Source organism: Callionymus lyra, chromosome 14 (assembly GCF_982586985.1).
Source record: "Callionymus lyra chromosome 14, fCalLyr1.hap1.1, whole genome shotgun sequence".
Lineage (NCBI taxonomy): Eukaryota > Metazoa > Chordata > Actinopteri > Syngnathiformes > Callionymidae > Callionymus > Callionymus lyra.
Genome location: NC_141831.1, coordinates 22,066,698 through 22,080,470, shown reverse-complemented (window position 1 = coordinate 22,080,470; position 13,773 = coordinate 22,066,698). Strand labels below are relative to the sequence as shown.

The window sequence follows — 13,773 nt, the reverse complement described above, 5'->3', positions numbered from 1 at the left end:
GTGAATGACATGTTATCCGAAACTACTCGTTTAGTTTTCGGGAGATTTGGATTCTTACCATGAAGTCGTAAATCATGAAGTCAAATCATTTATCTACGGAGTAATTACAGTCGTTCAGAGAGATGGGGGGTCTTGGACGACGTCCATCTGAACTTAGTCTGCTGGTATTTTAATTGATCCAAACCTCCCACCGCTCTATGGCTGTTGTCCAGCAAGCACATGAGGAGGATTAATTATTTGTCATGCACTGGCTGCTGGTGAACTTCTGAGGGTTTTTAAATCAAACACAGGCAAAATAAAAAAGGGCTGCATCCACACCTCGCTGGAGTCTCCACTACTGGCTGAGCGAGAGAAACACTTGAGGAGGAGAGGAGAGGCGGAATGGAGAGTGGAGGCGTGATCATGAATGATAGTTTTCTACTGCCATTTGAATCGTTTTTTGTTGTTGTGATTCTTGGTTTTTGGTCATAAGTTACTACCAGTTGAACTGTAACAAGTCTGTAATTATTCTCTTTTTATGAGTTATTATAGAACAGTTTTTTTTTTATAAATAACATCTAATTATTGATTTAAGTCTGTATTTATATGAGTGGCATGTGTGGAAGAGATGACTATAGAGCAGTCGTGGGCAAAGTACACATGCAACCCTTGGACTGTGTTTATGAAGATCATGTGGAAATGGTTTACATTTAACAAAATATATTTTTTAATTATTATTAATTTCAACATGGCACAACACGGTAACATATTTTTTTGTTTTACACAGTTTTTCGTTCTATTTTTTTCAATTATTTTTCCACTAAATAATTAATTAAATTGAAGAAATAATAATAAATAAACATCCCGTTTATCATATTTTATTTTACATCTAAATATTGGTAGATTATTATGGTTCACTTTTGACATCTTTTCTTTTCCTTTCACTTTTCTTTTATTTTCCTCCTTTCTATTGGGTTGACGACCCCTGACAACCGTGACAGTATGTAATGTGGCCCCTGAGGAAATGTTATTGTCCACCCCTGTTATAGAAAAATATTACAACCTGTTTATTCCTTGCCGACATTTAAGTTCTTCTTAAGTATTTATAGACTCAAGATACAAATATATTCGCAGTAGGAACTTAAGATACGACTTATTAAACTTGACAAGTTTCATTAGTAACGTTGTGCATCAGAATCATATCATCAGGATAATGTCTGTTTTTTTTAATGTTTACATCAAAGTTAAGAGTTTAAAACTGGTCGTAGCTGACTTTCGAAACAAAACGAAAACTTTCCAAAACAGCATTATTTGTTGAAGTATCAAAATGACTGAGCCTATATTTTATCTTAATAAAAAATACATTATCCTCAATATTGTTCTGATCAGTCTAAATACATCATGTTTACAAAAAAACATGTGTATCTGATGTATAACTTTAACTGTGTTAGCCTTAGTTTATCATTTAGTGACAGCAAGTTTTTATTTGGTTGGGAAAAGTCATGAATGCTGGTGTATAACTTTTTGTTAATTTTTTTGTCATCAAAAATGAGTTTAGCCTCGAATCCGACATGGCCTTAGTTATTATTAATAACCGAATGATATTGATGATGCCTCTTGACACATGATCAATACAATATAACTGATGGAGGGTTTTTCTTCATTTAATTGATTTGAATCGTAAAGAGCAAATGGGAATATTGTGTTCGAGACACGATGATGCAAACAGAGAGAAAAGCCAAAACGACAGCCCAGTGATGATCCAGTTTCACAGCCCAGCGGGGGGCGGTGTGGAGGCAGCCCGAGTTAAAATGTGCATCTCACACACACACAGCTCGACAGCAGAGGCGAGGCCGACCGTGACCACCAGAATAGCCCAGAGTGAAGTGTTGAATTGACAAAGTGCTGGTGATCAGACGCATGTTTGCTCGGATCCCATCATTCACCGAGACTCACGGCCTAAAGATGATGGAGTGAAGCGTTGCCACGCTTTTTACCGGAGTCCACTAGTGAGCACGTATAGAACCAAGTTGCTTCAATTAAAAAAACATTTTCTATCCCCAAATTATTCCCCAAAAACTAAAAACATTTTCTATCTTTAAATTATTTCCGATAGCAAAACATGTGCTTTAAAAAAATAACGACACTTTCAATGCAAAAAAAATTTCCAATTAAAAAAAACGATTTAAATAATATTTAGAATCCAAATAAAAGTTTCTTCTATAAAATGTATCCTATAAAATTCCCAATCATACAATTTGCCTGAATAATAAAAAAAAAATCCAATTTAAAAAAAAGCTTTAAATTTGAATGCATATAAAAGTTGCTTCTATAAAAAAACAAAAAACGATTTAAATAATATTCCGAATGCAAATAAAAGTTACTTTAAAAAATGTATCCAATAAAATTCTCAATCAAAAAGTTGCTTCCTCATAAAAACACAATTATCTATCAAAAAATATTTCCAATCAAAAAAAAGTTACCTAAATAAAAAAAATTTTTTTTTTCAATCCAATAAAGGTCTCCAATAAAAAAGAAAACAAGCTTCAATCAAAAACAATATTTATGAATTAAAATAAGACCTTGTTTCACTTCAATAAAAGTTAAAACACACTTTTCTTTTACAGAAAAAATGAATTGAGGCAATTTTTGGGGGATTTCATTGTTAATACACAAATGTCCTGACGGCCCAAAAAACCTAATATATTACTACAACTTTATTTTTGATTCAAATATCTGGATTAAAGCAAAATAAAATATCATTTTAGCTTGAAGCAACTTTCGTTTGATTAAATAATAACGAGAGAAATCGACCTTCAGAGATTTGGACATTTTGGTAATTTATCAAGCCGTCACTGATCCGGTAAAAAGTGTTAAAGTTTTCTGAAATTCCCTTCTCCATCAATACATGTTTCTGCAGTGTTGATTCAAAGCCTGACAGTCTGAGTGGTTCAAGAGCGTCTGTGGTCACGGCAGAAACCTTCAGCCCCGTGAGGAGTGTGTGTGTGTGGATGCTGAGGGTGAGATGGTGTGTCTGGTACCTGGGACGGCGGTGGGTTCTGTCGATGTCCTGAAGGAAACCACGCCGGGCTTGGACTTCCCCTGCTGATTCTCCGCCACCACCGTGACCTCGTACTCGGTGTCCCAGTCCAGGCCGTTGAGCACGGCGTAGTCGCTGCTGTTAGGGACTCGCACCTCCGGCTTCCACTCAGACGCCAGCTTCTGGAACATGACGTGACACGACAAGGCGTGAAGATGACATGATGCGTAACGGCATCAGAACACACAGAAATACTCAGTAAAAGAGAAATAATAAAAAAGGGAATAAGGTCTTAATTATGTTATATGATTATTTTAATCAACTTGATTTACTTTCATATACATTATTTTTGCTCTTTTCATTTATATTTTTCTCAACAAGTATAAGTTCAATCTATTAATTGACATTTTCTTTAAAAAACAAGATTTTCTGAAAGATGCCTACTTGAGTAAGTGTAACAAGAATTTATTTGAGAAGTGACCAAAATCACAGTAACACGAGCATCCATTTAGAATAGATAAACAAATTCTTAATATTGAATATCAGTTTGCAGGGCTTTGTTTAGTGATGGGCTGATGAAAACAGTTTCATGATACACTGTCTTCATTATGAATGTCTGTTCTAATGAAAACATTACATCATTTTTAAACTGATGGCGCCACCTACTGTCCTCTAAACAACATGACGCTGTTTTTTATGAAGCTTCATCAGACCATCGGAAAGGGTAATTTGGTGTGTGACTTCCTGGAAAACAATACATTTTTACGACACCCCTGCAAGTGTCACACTTTTTCTATCACTGTATCATGATGGCTCATCAGCTGTTTCATGATGCTTCATCAACTGTATCATGATGCCTCATCAGCCGTTTAATGATGCCTCATCAGCTGTTTCATGAGGCCTCATCAGCTGTTTCATGATGCCTCATTAGCTGTTTCATGATGCCTCATTAGCTGTTTTATGATGCCTCATCAGCTGTTTTATGATGCCTCATCAGCTGTTTAATGATGCCTCATCAGCTGTTTCATGATGCCTCATCAGCTGTTTAATGATGCCTCATCAGCTGTTTTATGAAGCCTCATCAGCTGTTTCATGATGCCTCATCAGCCGTTTCATGATGCCTCATCAGCCATTTCAAGAAGCCTCATCAACTGTATCATGATGCCTCATCAGCTGTTTAATGATGCCTCATCAGCTGTTTTATGAAGCCTCATCAGCTGTTTCATGATGCCTCATCAGCTGTTTAATGATGCCTCATCAGCTGTTTTATGAAGCCTCATCAGCTGTTTCATGATGCCTCATCAGCCGTTTCATGATGCCTCATCAGCCATTTCAAGAAGCCTCATCAACTGTATCATGATGCCTCATCAGCTGTTTAATGATGCCTCATCAGCTGTTTTATGAAGCCTCATCAGCTGTTTCATGATGCCTCATCAGCCGTTTCATGATGCCTCATCAGCCGTTTCATGATGCCTCATCAACTGTATCATGATGCCTCATCAGCTGTTTCATGATGCCTCATCAACTGTATCATGATGCCTCATCAGCCGTTTCTTGATGCCTCATCAGCTGTTGCATGATGCCTCATTGGCTGATGCCTCATCAGCTGTTTCATGAAGCCTTAACGGCTGTTTCATGATGCCTCATCAGCCCATCACTAGTTTTAATGCAACAAAACCATTTCTCTATTCAACAAAAGTGAAAAGAAACATTATAATAATAATTTGTTCATGAATAAAAAAATCCAGTTGTGTGAATAAAGAAGGTTACTTTTGTATGTCTTTGTTCATATGAAAGAATATTTGCACATTAGTTCATTAAATATAATTAACTTTTAGTTCTTAATTCCTAAGATTTAGCATTAAAGTCTTGTTCAAGCCGGTGACCTCCAGCTGCGGCTCCGTGACCTCCACCCCCGGCGTACTCACAGCCTTGTATCTAATCAGGTAATGCATGATGGGAGATCCGCCGTCGTCCTGCTTGATCCAGCTGACCTTGAGGGAGTTGCCTTTCTCGTTCTTGATCTCCAGTTTTGGAGCAGCCGGTTCCCCTGGCGAGGACAAAACACATGGTGACGGACGGAAAACGAAAACGCTCGGACCGGTTTGATCCAGTTTTGATTTGCCTAGCGTTCGACACGAGTGGCTCCATAATGAGTAAAACGCAGGAAGACAAATCATCATTTTCTTCCACAAACATCCGCGTGAATGATTATTAATGTCTTATTAGCCTGCGTCGACACCGGGACACGACATGAAGCTCAGGTTGGAGTTTCTCTCGTCATGAAGCTTCTCATTATCTGCTCGTTCCTCCGGTGTAATGACTTTTGGGTCGAGCGATAATGAGCCTGTTGGCACTGATTGGACATGTTACTCTATTACTTTAACAACATTTTCGGTCTCTTTGGGAGATTTGTTGAGGCACGACTGTCACTTGCGAAGCAGAAACGAGCATTAGAATCTACTGGTTATGACTTGTTGTTTGTAGAGACACTGTTGTTTATCAATAATGTATCACCTGGAGAGAGAATCAGGGATTCTTTGGACACATTGGATTTTAAAGTACGTCAGTCATCGAACACCAAAACAACAATCTTGTTTTTATGAATTAAAAATTAAATATTTGCATTTTACACTTCAAATAAAAGCCTCTCTATTAATCTCTCTGACATCTAAGCAAAACCCACCGTAAGTCATAACAATTTTTATTTTACTTTACTTTTAATTTATTTTACACTTTAAAATTGTATTTCTTTTCCCGACATTACATTTTATTTTCGCTGAATTATGGATACGTATCACATACATTTATTTCATCATTAATTTGAATTAAAAAAAAGCGTCTTTGATGTCGGCAACTATAAAGATATTTATAAAAATAAAAACAGAATCGAATTAGCATCCAAGAACTCAAAAAATAACATTGCATTGATACTTGTATTTACTCTGAAAGGTGAGTTACAGATGTGAATGAATAAAAATGTTTATATTAAAAATACTCCAATTAGTTTGGCTCCTGATATAGATTGTGATTTTGGCCCCTTGTGTGATTGAGTTCGACACAACTGACTTAAATGGACGATATTTAATTCATTATCAGAATTTTACTTTACTTTTGCTTCTCATTTATGTTACAATTAAGAATATAATTTTGCTTCTCTTTATTTTAATTGATTTTCTACTGAAGTGTTGAATCATTTTTGCTGATGTCAGCAATAATGAAGAAATTTACAAAAACACAGACGCTCGATTTAGCATCCAGGAATCGAAACATTAAAATTGAAATCCTACATATAGTTACTCTGAAATGACTGCTGGTTAACATTAATATTAAACCGTGACTTTGGCCCCTTGTGTGATTGAGTTTGACACGACTGACTTAAATGGACAATATTCTAATTAGTATTCATTTATTATTAGAATTTTACTTTTAATTTCACATGTATTTTCTCATACAATTATTGTTTTTATTATTATTATTATATTGTTTTGCTATTTAAGTTTTAATACATTTTAGAAATATATTTCATCATTAATTTGTGGGAATTGAATACAAATAAACTAAAAAAAAAGCTTAAATTCAGTTTGACACCAAAGTCACAACATTATCAAATGTTTAGAATTGAAGCATTTAAACACCCTTTTCCTCTTATATCTAGGCTCCTTCCTGTTCATTTTCTTCTCTTTTCTGGTTTAATTGTGCTCACAAGAGTCAATAATTTGGCCCCTGAGGAAAGGTGATCAAGTCTTAACCATGTGAAACCTATTGATGTCCAAAGACCAAAATTCCTGCGAAACAAACACCTGTCAAAGACAAACAAACTTTCCAATCGTGCGTGTATTTCAGCTGATTTTTTTTTGCTGGAAGGCACTTCTTCCCAATCAATCGCAATCATGGGAATCGCATGTGAAAACAGTTTCCACACCGCTGGAGTGAGTGTGACAGCGGCTGGAAGCGAATCAGACAGGATTAGTAACAGCAGGAGCAACATGGTGGCAGGTACATTGGCCAGTCAGGCTGTCCGGGAGCGCCGCTCTAGCTTAGCTGATTATTTCCTCTCAGGCTAAAGGAGAGACAGTTGTTAGTGGGCGAGAGCGAGGAGACTTCATGCAGCAAACAGTTTTTAGTACGAGGGCAATCGCGTGGAGTGGAGAACTCCCTCGCAGAGACCCACATGTCGCTGGATTTGATCGAAATGTTGGTCGAAAAATCCGACGCTAGAGTGAAACAAACATGCTGCAGAGGATTATTCTGTCAACTCTTCAAACTTTGCTACCCTGTTAACATGCTCCAGACACAACCCATCATCTTAGAAAAATCCTTGAATGACCCTAAAGGTTATTTTTTTGAAAAAGCCCTCCAGACATGAAACACACATGCAGAAACTTAAAGATGACTATTTTTGAAAACATCCACGGGAGGAGAAACTTGCATGCAGCGCAAATGTCAAAGGTCGCTGTGAGTCAGCCCAGTTAGGATGAAGGAAAATCAAGACGAAGTTCAGTTAGTGTGATTATTATCATGGAATAATAATATGTTGTGGTTTGTGATGGTATTTTAAATCACACGTTTATGCATCAATAATGATCTGCATCATTGAGTCAACATGAATTAAAAATAAGAAATAAAATACCAAATATATTTATTACATTTATATAATTATACATATTTTTAATTAATTATTTCAAACAACAACGTTTAGATCACACCTAGATAAGTGGGCAATATGCTTGTTTACTAAACATTTTATTTAGTATTGATTTCTATTCTCCATTTCAACATATAACTTCACATTAACCCTTAATATTTATTTTTTAAAGGATTTTTTTCACCTTTTTCCTTTTCTTTTTTATTGACCTTTTGAAAGTAAATTAAATAAATATTCACTTTATGTAAAAATAGCTTTTTAAAAAATATAATGGCAAAACTACATTTCTTTGTTGGTCTTGGTCCTTCTTTCTATTGGCTTGACGGCCCCTATTATTTGAATCGCTTACTAACAATTTTTATTTAAGACATTTCTTCCACTTTTTCCCTTCATTTATTATTTTCCTTTTTTTGAGTATTTATTTTTACTGATGTTTTTGAAGTAAATTGGATACATTTTTATTTTGTATTTAAAATAACTTTTTAGAAAATACAAAGGCCAAACGACCAAGAAAAATTGGGGCCCAGGGGCCCACATGTGGCCCTTTTACTGTATTAATGTGGCCCTCGTGAGGTCAAAGTAACATCATGAAATTCCTCTGATCGCTAATAAACTTTTATTTTGAATTTATTTTTACTGTCCATTTCAACATGTATCAACACCATAACTTATTTTTAGGTATTTTTTTCCACCTTTCCCTTCTTCTTGATTTTTCTTTTTCTGAGTTTCACTTTTTACTCCAAAAAATTTAGAAGTAAATTGAAAAAATGTTTTATTTAATATTTATATATTATATTTTATATGTAAAAAAAAAAGCTTTTTTAGAAAATGCAATGTAATAAGGGCATATATTTATTTATTTTCTTGTTTTTATTTTTGCGATTGGTGTGACGGCCCCTTACGACAGTCGATAAATCATGTGGCCCCTGAGGAAATGTTATTGGCTGGTGGTTTAATGATCTTAGACAGTGTTTCTCAGGGACCATTTCCAGGCCGCACGAGTCTCTAAAATAGACCTGTTTAACGATTGTATTATGAATCTATGTCAAGCTACACTAGCATGTAACAAAGATGTAGTTGTGTTGTTGAATCTGTCATGTACTCGTGCTAAACTCTCGCGGTAGAATCTAAAACATGAAACAAAATTACCTTCTGTTGGCCAGCGAGGACGACATCATCAGCGCCATGCAAGTCACATGATGCGCACATGACATGGTTGACGGGGAAACACCGGGGGGGAGGCGGGGGAGGAGGGTTGGCGATGGGGGAAACATACAGAATACGTTTTTGAAATCATGTAAACTTCAACAAAACAACAAAGGAATGTTAAAGACATCATGGAAAACAAAAGAAAAAACAGACAAAAAACATCTTGTAAAAACAAAGGAAAGAAAGAAAGAAAGAGGATTTGATGACGATTCGGTTGAAATAACTCGAATGATAATTTTTCGATGAACAGTCGTCAATTCAACAGCCTCGGTTCATGCAGGAAAATCATCAAACGAATGATCGTCGTCTCGTATTTAAAAGAAAAGCCAACAAGAAAAGACTGTTTGTGAGCGAGCTGGCATGAAATCGAGGATCAACTGTAACCTCAGGATTTCAAATCAATTAAAAAACCCGACAGCCGACGAGAGTTAAACACAAGAGACGTGAGGGAGAATCAGGCTTGTGAGGGAGGAGGTCTAGAAGCACAGACGTTCAACGGGACCGACTTCAAAACAGGCGGATTCGTCATATTCAACGATGACAAGAACGACTCCAGGGCTGAGCAACAACTCAGAAACGGCAGAAATCTTCATCTTTAACCAGAACAAACGCGAACGCGGTTGTTGGAGTATGTTCAGCTGCGTCTGAGCGGTTAGGACATGGAGGGAAAACAGAGAGAAGGCGATCGATTCCTCACTAATGATTGATGCTGGAGAGGCAGAGAGAAGGTCTGCTGGTGGAGAAGCAATTCTTTTCTTTTACAATTTTCTGGTGTCTTTTGCAACAGACCAGAGTTCATCTCCATCTCCACCTCCCGGCACAAGAGGAGTTCAGTTCATCGCCTCACTTCAACTCTGAGGGAGTCTGGATTTTTAACTTTATACAACAAAAAGAGAACGAGATCCTGCAGGAACGTGTCCTAATTTGACCCGCGATACATCCATCAATCTGAGCCGACAACCAGTTGAAACTATACTCCCGACGCAAAGGGAGGAAGAACAGGCTTCGTCTAATGTTGTTTCTCAAAATATTTGCACGTTTTTTGGCACAATTTGTTGATATTTTTAATCATGTTTAACCTCCGCTAGTTGTGTGGGCTTCTCATTATAAATGATGCGTCTGGAGGGCAGTGGTCATAATCACAACAAGACCTTCACCCTGGTTTCATAAGATAACATCTCACAGCGATGGGTTGATGAGGTTTTCATGAAACAGGGTCAACACTTTCAGAGCTCGGTTGGTTAAATAAAATACTGCAATGTGTTTAATCAATTAAAATGTATTTTTTATACGTTTTAATTTCCTTTTTTTCCAACTATAAAGTCTAGAGCAGACCTAGATAAGTAGGGCCCGGGGATCAAATGCGGCCCCTAGACTGTATTAATGCATGAGGTAAAGTAAGTATCATGTAGAAATAATTGCTTTAACTAACAATGTGAATAGATTAGTGAATAGTTTGTCTTATTATGTTATTATGGAATGTTTTGATGTTTTAAAAATCACAAACCAAGGTTGTTGGAGGCCAGATTCATTTTTTTAATTTTATTTTATTTGTGAATAATGTGCCATTTTCAGTTTTTCCAGTCCTTTTAGGTCAGACCTATGGGCCACATGTGGAGTCTTGACTGTGTTTCTGCATCCCTCATGAAGTCACAGTAAATCAATAATGATAAATAATGAATAAAACTACTTTATTTTGCTTATTATTTATTTCTGGGTGTTTTATTTTCTTGGTATATTGCTATGGCTGTTGTTGAACCAAATTTCCCCTCGCGGGACAAATAAAGGATTCTGATTCTGATTCTGATTTTCCTTTATATGGTATGTTGTCAACCAAAATAAAATGAAACAAATATTATTTTGATTCGGCATTTGTATGATTTAAGATAAAGGTCCTTTTTATAATCTAAAATTAAAACAAAAATATAAATATATATATATGTAATTGTATTCTTTCTCTCTCTTTAATGATGTAGCCTGACAGCCTTTTATAACAGTCACGATTAATAATATGGCAACAAGGACATTTAACTGGCTTTCTCTTTTAAATAATTATTTCGATAAAATACAAGGATTTATATGAAACCAATAACATGCGTTTTCGTGCATTAAATTCTCCTCTGAGTTCTCTGACTATATAAAGTGTCTGCAGGTGACAAACACAGTCGTGATGAGTTCATATTAAACGTTTTACTGCAGCGTAAGCAACTGTTTTAGAGTTTTACAGCTGTCCCAGTCACCAGCCTGCTCTGGAGATGCTGCCGATCTCTCCGTCTGCTTCATCACACGTCCAATCCCTCGGCACTTCTTTCACCCGCCGAGCCTGGTGCGTTCGTGAACTGACGTGTTTCTGTTAGAAATATCAGCCACAACCCCGTAATCTGCCAGATCGAGTGCTTCAAGTAGCCATTATCGACGAGATAACCTGTTGCACACGTGATTGGTTGGACGCCTGACTTGATGTCTTTGTCTGCTGATCTCTGGCAGCTGACCCAGTCGGAATCTTCTTGGAAAGGCCAAATACATTTATCTAGTCTGATTAAATCTTGGTCAATAAAAAAAAGGGTTTTTAGAAACTTTTCCAATTTTCCAAAAGGTTTATGAAGGTACTTTTCTAAAACATCTCCATAAAAAAATGAAATAAAAACATAAATGAGTGTTTCGCATCATTTTTTTTGGAGAATGTACTTGAAAAAGATCACATATGTATCTCCTAATTCACATCTGGCATTTAACAACCTAATAAAAAGTGCGATTCAATCTTAAAAAACGTCAGAAAATCAATTAAAAATGATTCTGCCGAGGCGGAATGACTAATGTGAACCACATTTAAAAGCCGGGGAGCGATGGAAAGGGGAACTTTAATATTTCAAGATGTTTACTGTTTTTCGAAACACTTCAGGCGGCACTGAAACATTACGTGAAAACATCATTACATAAGAAATATGAAGGCTGGCAACTGATTCCACGCTAACATGAAAAAGGCGACACAAGTTTTATGACGGAGTCGTGTTGAAACATGGATTCATTGATATGTACGTTCGTTTCCTGTTGTTGTCAAGCTACAAAAGAAACCCACACGAAAGTGAAAGCATTTCAAGGCACCACTGTAGGAGCTAAATATTTAATTATAATGCGTCCCTGTGGAAGCGTTTTTACGCAAAGACCTTTAGCATTAACAGCTACAGTAAGTAATTCCACATCGATTAGCCTGTAAAATTACAAGTCCCAGCATTGTTGTGGACGAGACATTAAACCCGCTTTAAAGAGCGCATGAATACTCCAGAGCTTGATTGCTGCCACGCTCCAGAAGCCTGACATCCCAGGGAGACACCAAAGGGAATCTGCTAACAGCCAGGAATACTAAAAAGCTAGGGGAGGACCGACTATGTATTTACATCTAAGTATCTGTTACTTCTCAGCTACGACACGACGCAACACACCTGAAGCCACATTAGTGTAACGGAAGGATTTGCCATCTGAAAAAACAGCAGGGAATGAAAGAACGGCATATGAGGAGGATGGAAACAAACTTGAAGAGAAACTTACTTTCTAGAGAAAAGCCTGTGATGTCCAGTGGGAAATTGAAAAGATGAAAAGAGGAACGAGGTAAAAAAAATAAAGGAAAAGGGGAGAAACAAAAGAATGAAATGAAAATGTGGACAAAGAAGACCGTGGTGCATCATTAAAGCAGAATTACACCCGCAACCCCTCTTCACTGTATTCATGCCTAAAAAGTCATTGTTCTGGGTTTGTTTCTGTGCTTCATTAAAGCAATGAAAAAGTCTTAAATATCATAATACTAAAAATATCTTTTTTTTTAATTATAGCTTATACATGAGTCGAGTATTCTGTTCCTTTTTAGAGATATAGGCAAAATATTCATCCATTTTAATACAATTAAAAATCCTTCTATTAACCTTTAAAGTTTATATGGTCTAGCACCAACATACATTAAAGATCTAATCCAAGTTTATCAACCTTCTAGGATCCTTAAACTCAAATCTATTAGTTATACCACAAATCTCTAAATGTAGATATGGAGCCAGGGCCTTCAGTTTTCAAGCCGCTCTGTTGTGGAACCATCTACCTATGTTTAAGATTCGTCTTAAAACTTTCCTTTTCATAAAGCCTATAGTTAGGACTGACTGAACCAGCCCTTTTTTTCTTAGCTGATATAGGCTTAGATTGTTGCTCTCTCTGTATATCCTTTTTTTCTGCATTATATTCATCACCTGTGTGGTTTAAACCCACACTTTTTCTTCTCTTAGCTCCAGGGCTCTACCTCCAGAGCTGCTGCTGGATCCAGGATCTCCACCACATCAACAGATCCAGATCCAGACTCCTCTGCCCTACTCTATACTCTCCTGTTTTTTCTCACTGCATCCTCCCTCTCTCTTTTCTCCATCCATCTGTCTACCTCCCCCTCATCCACTCTCCCAGCAGGAGGCCGTCAACACCGAGTCTGGTTCTGCTGGGATTTGTCTTCCTTTTTTCCAATATAGTCTAAACCGTATAAGTGACTTATCATTTAAATGAATCATTAAATTGAAGTGAAATTGATGTAGCGACGGGAGCTCAGTTGTCTTTGTCTTCATCTTCGTCCAAAAAGACATTTAAAAAAATCCGAATACCTCTGTGGTGCTCGTCTGTAATGTCCCTCTTGTATTGAAGCCTCGACAAGAGGAATTTTTCTGAAAAACTCAAAACAAGCCTATATTTGAAGCTTGTTTTTAATCAATGCTGCTAGGCTAGCAGCCCAAATCTCGAGCACTGTAGGAACTAACAGACCGACAACTTCCACTACAAACAAACCTAAGAAATATGGACTTATTTAACTGAGCTCGAGTCACTATATTAAATCAATATAGATTTTTGTCTATAACTATAAAGAAGA

General features: G+C 36.7%; 1 protein-coding gene across 5 annotated transcripts in view; it reads right to left on the bottom strand.

Moving 5' to 3' along the window:
* LOC148066454 (neural cell adhesion molecule 1-like) overlaps positions 1 to 13,773 on the bottom strand; it is a 194,986-nt gene that overhangs the window by 18,030 nt on the left and 163,183 nt on the right. For all 5 annotated transcript variants that reach the window (XM_087807120.1, XM_087807122.1, XM_087807121.1 and 2 more), the window contains 2 exons: positions 4,948 to 5,069; positions 3,021 to 3,201 (listed from right to left, as the gene is read on the bottom strand). In XM_087807120.1, coding sequence (XP_087663246.1) covers positions 3,021 to 3,201; positions 4,948 to 5,069 — 303 coding nt within the window. The remainder of the gene's footprint in view (positions 1 to 3,020; positions 3,202 to 4,947; positions 5,070 to 13,773) is intronic.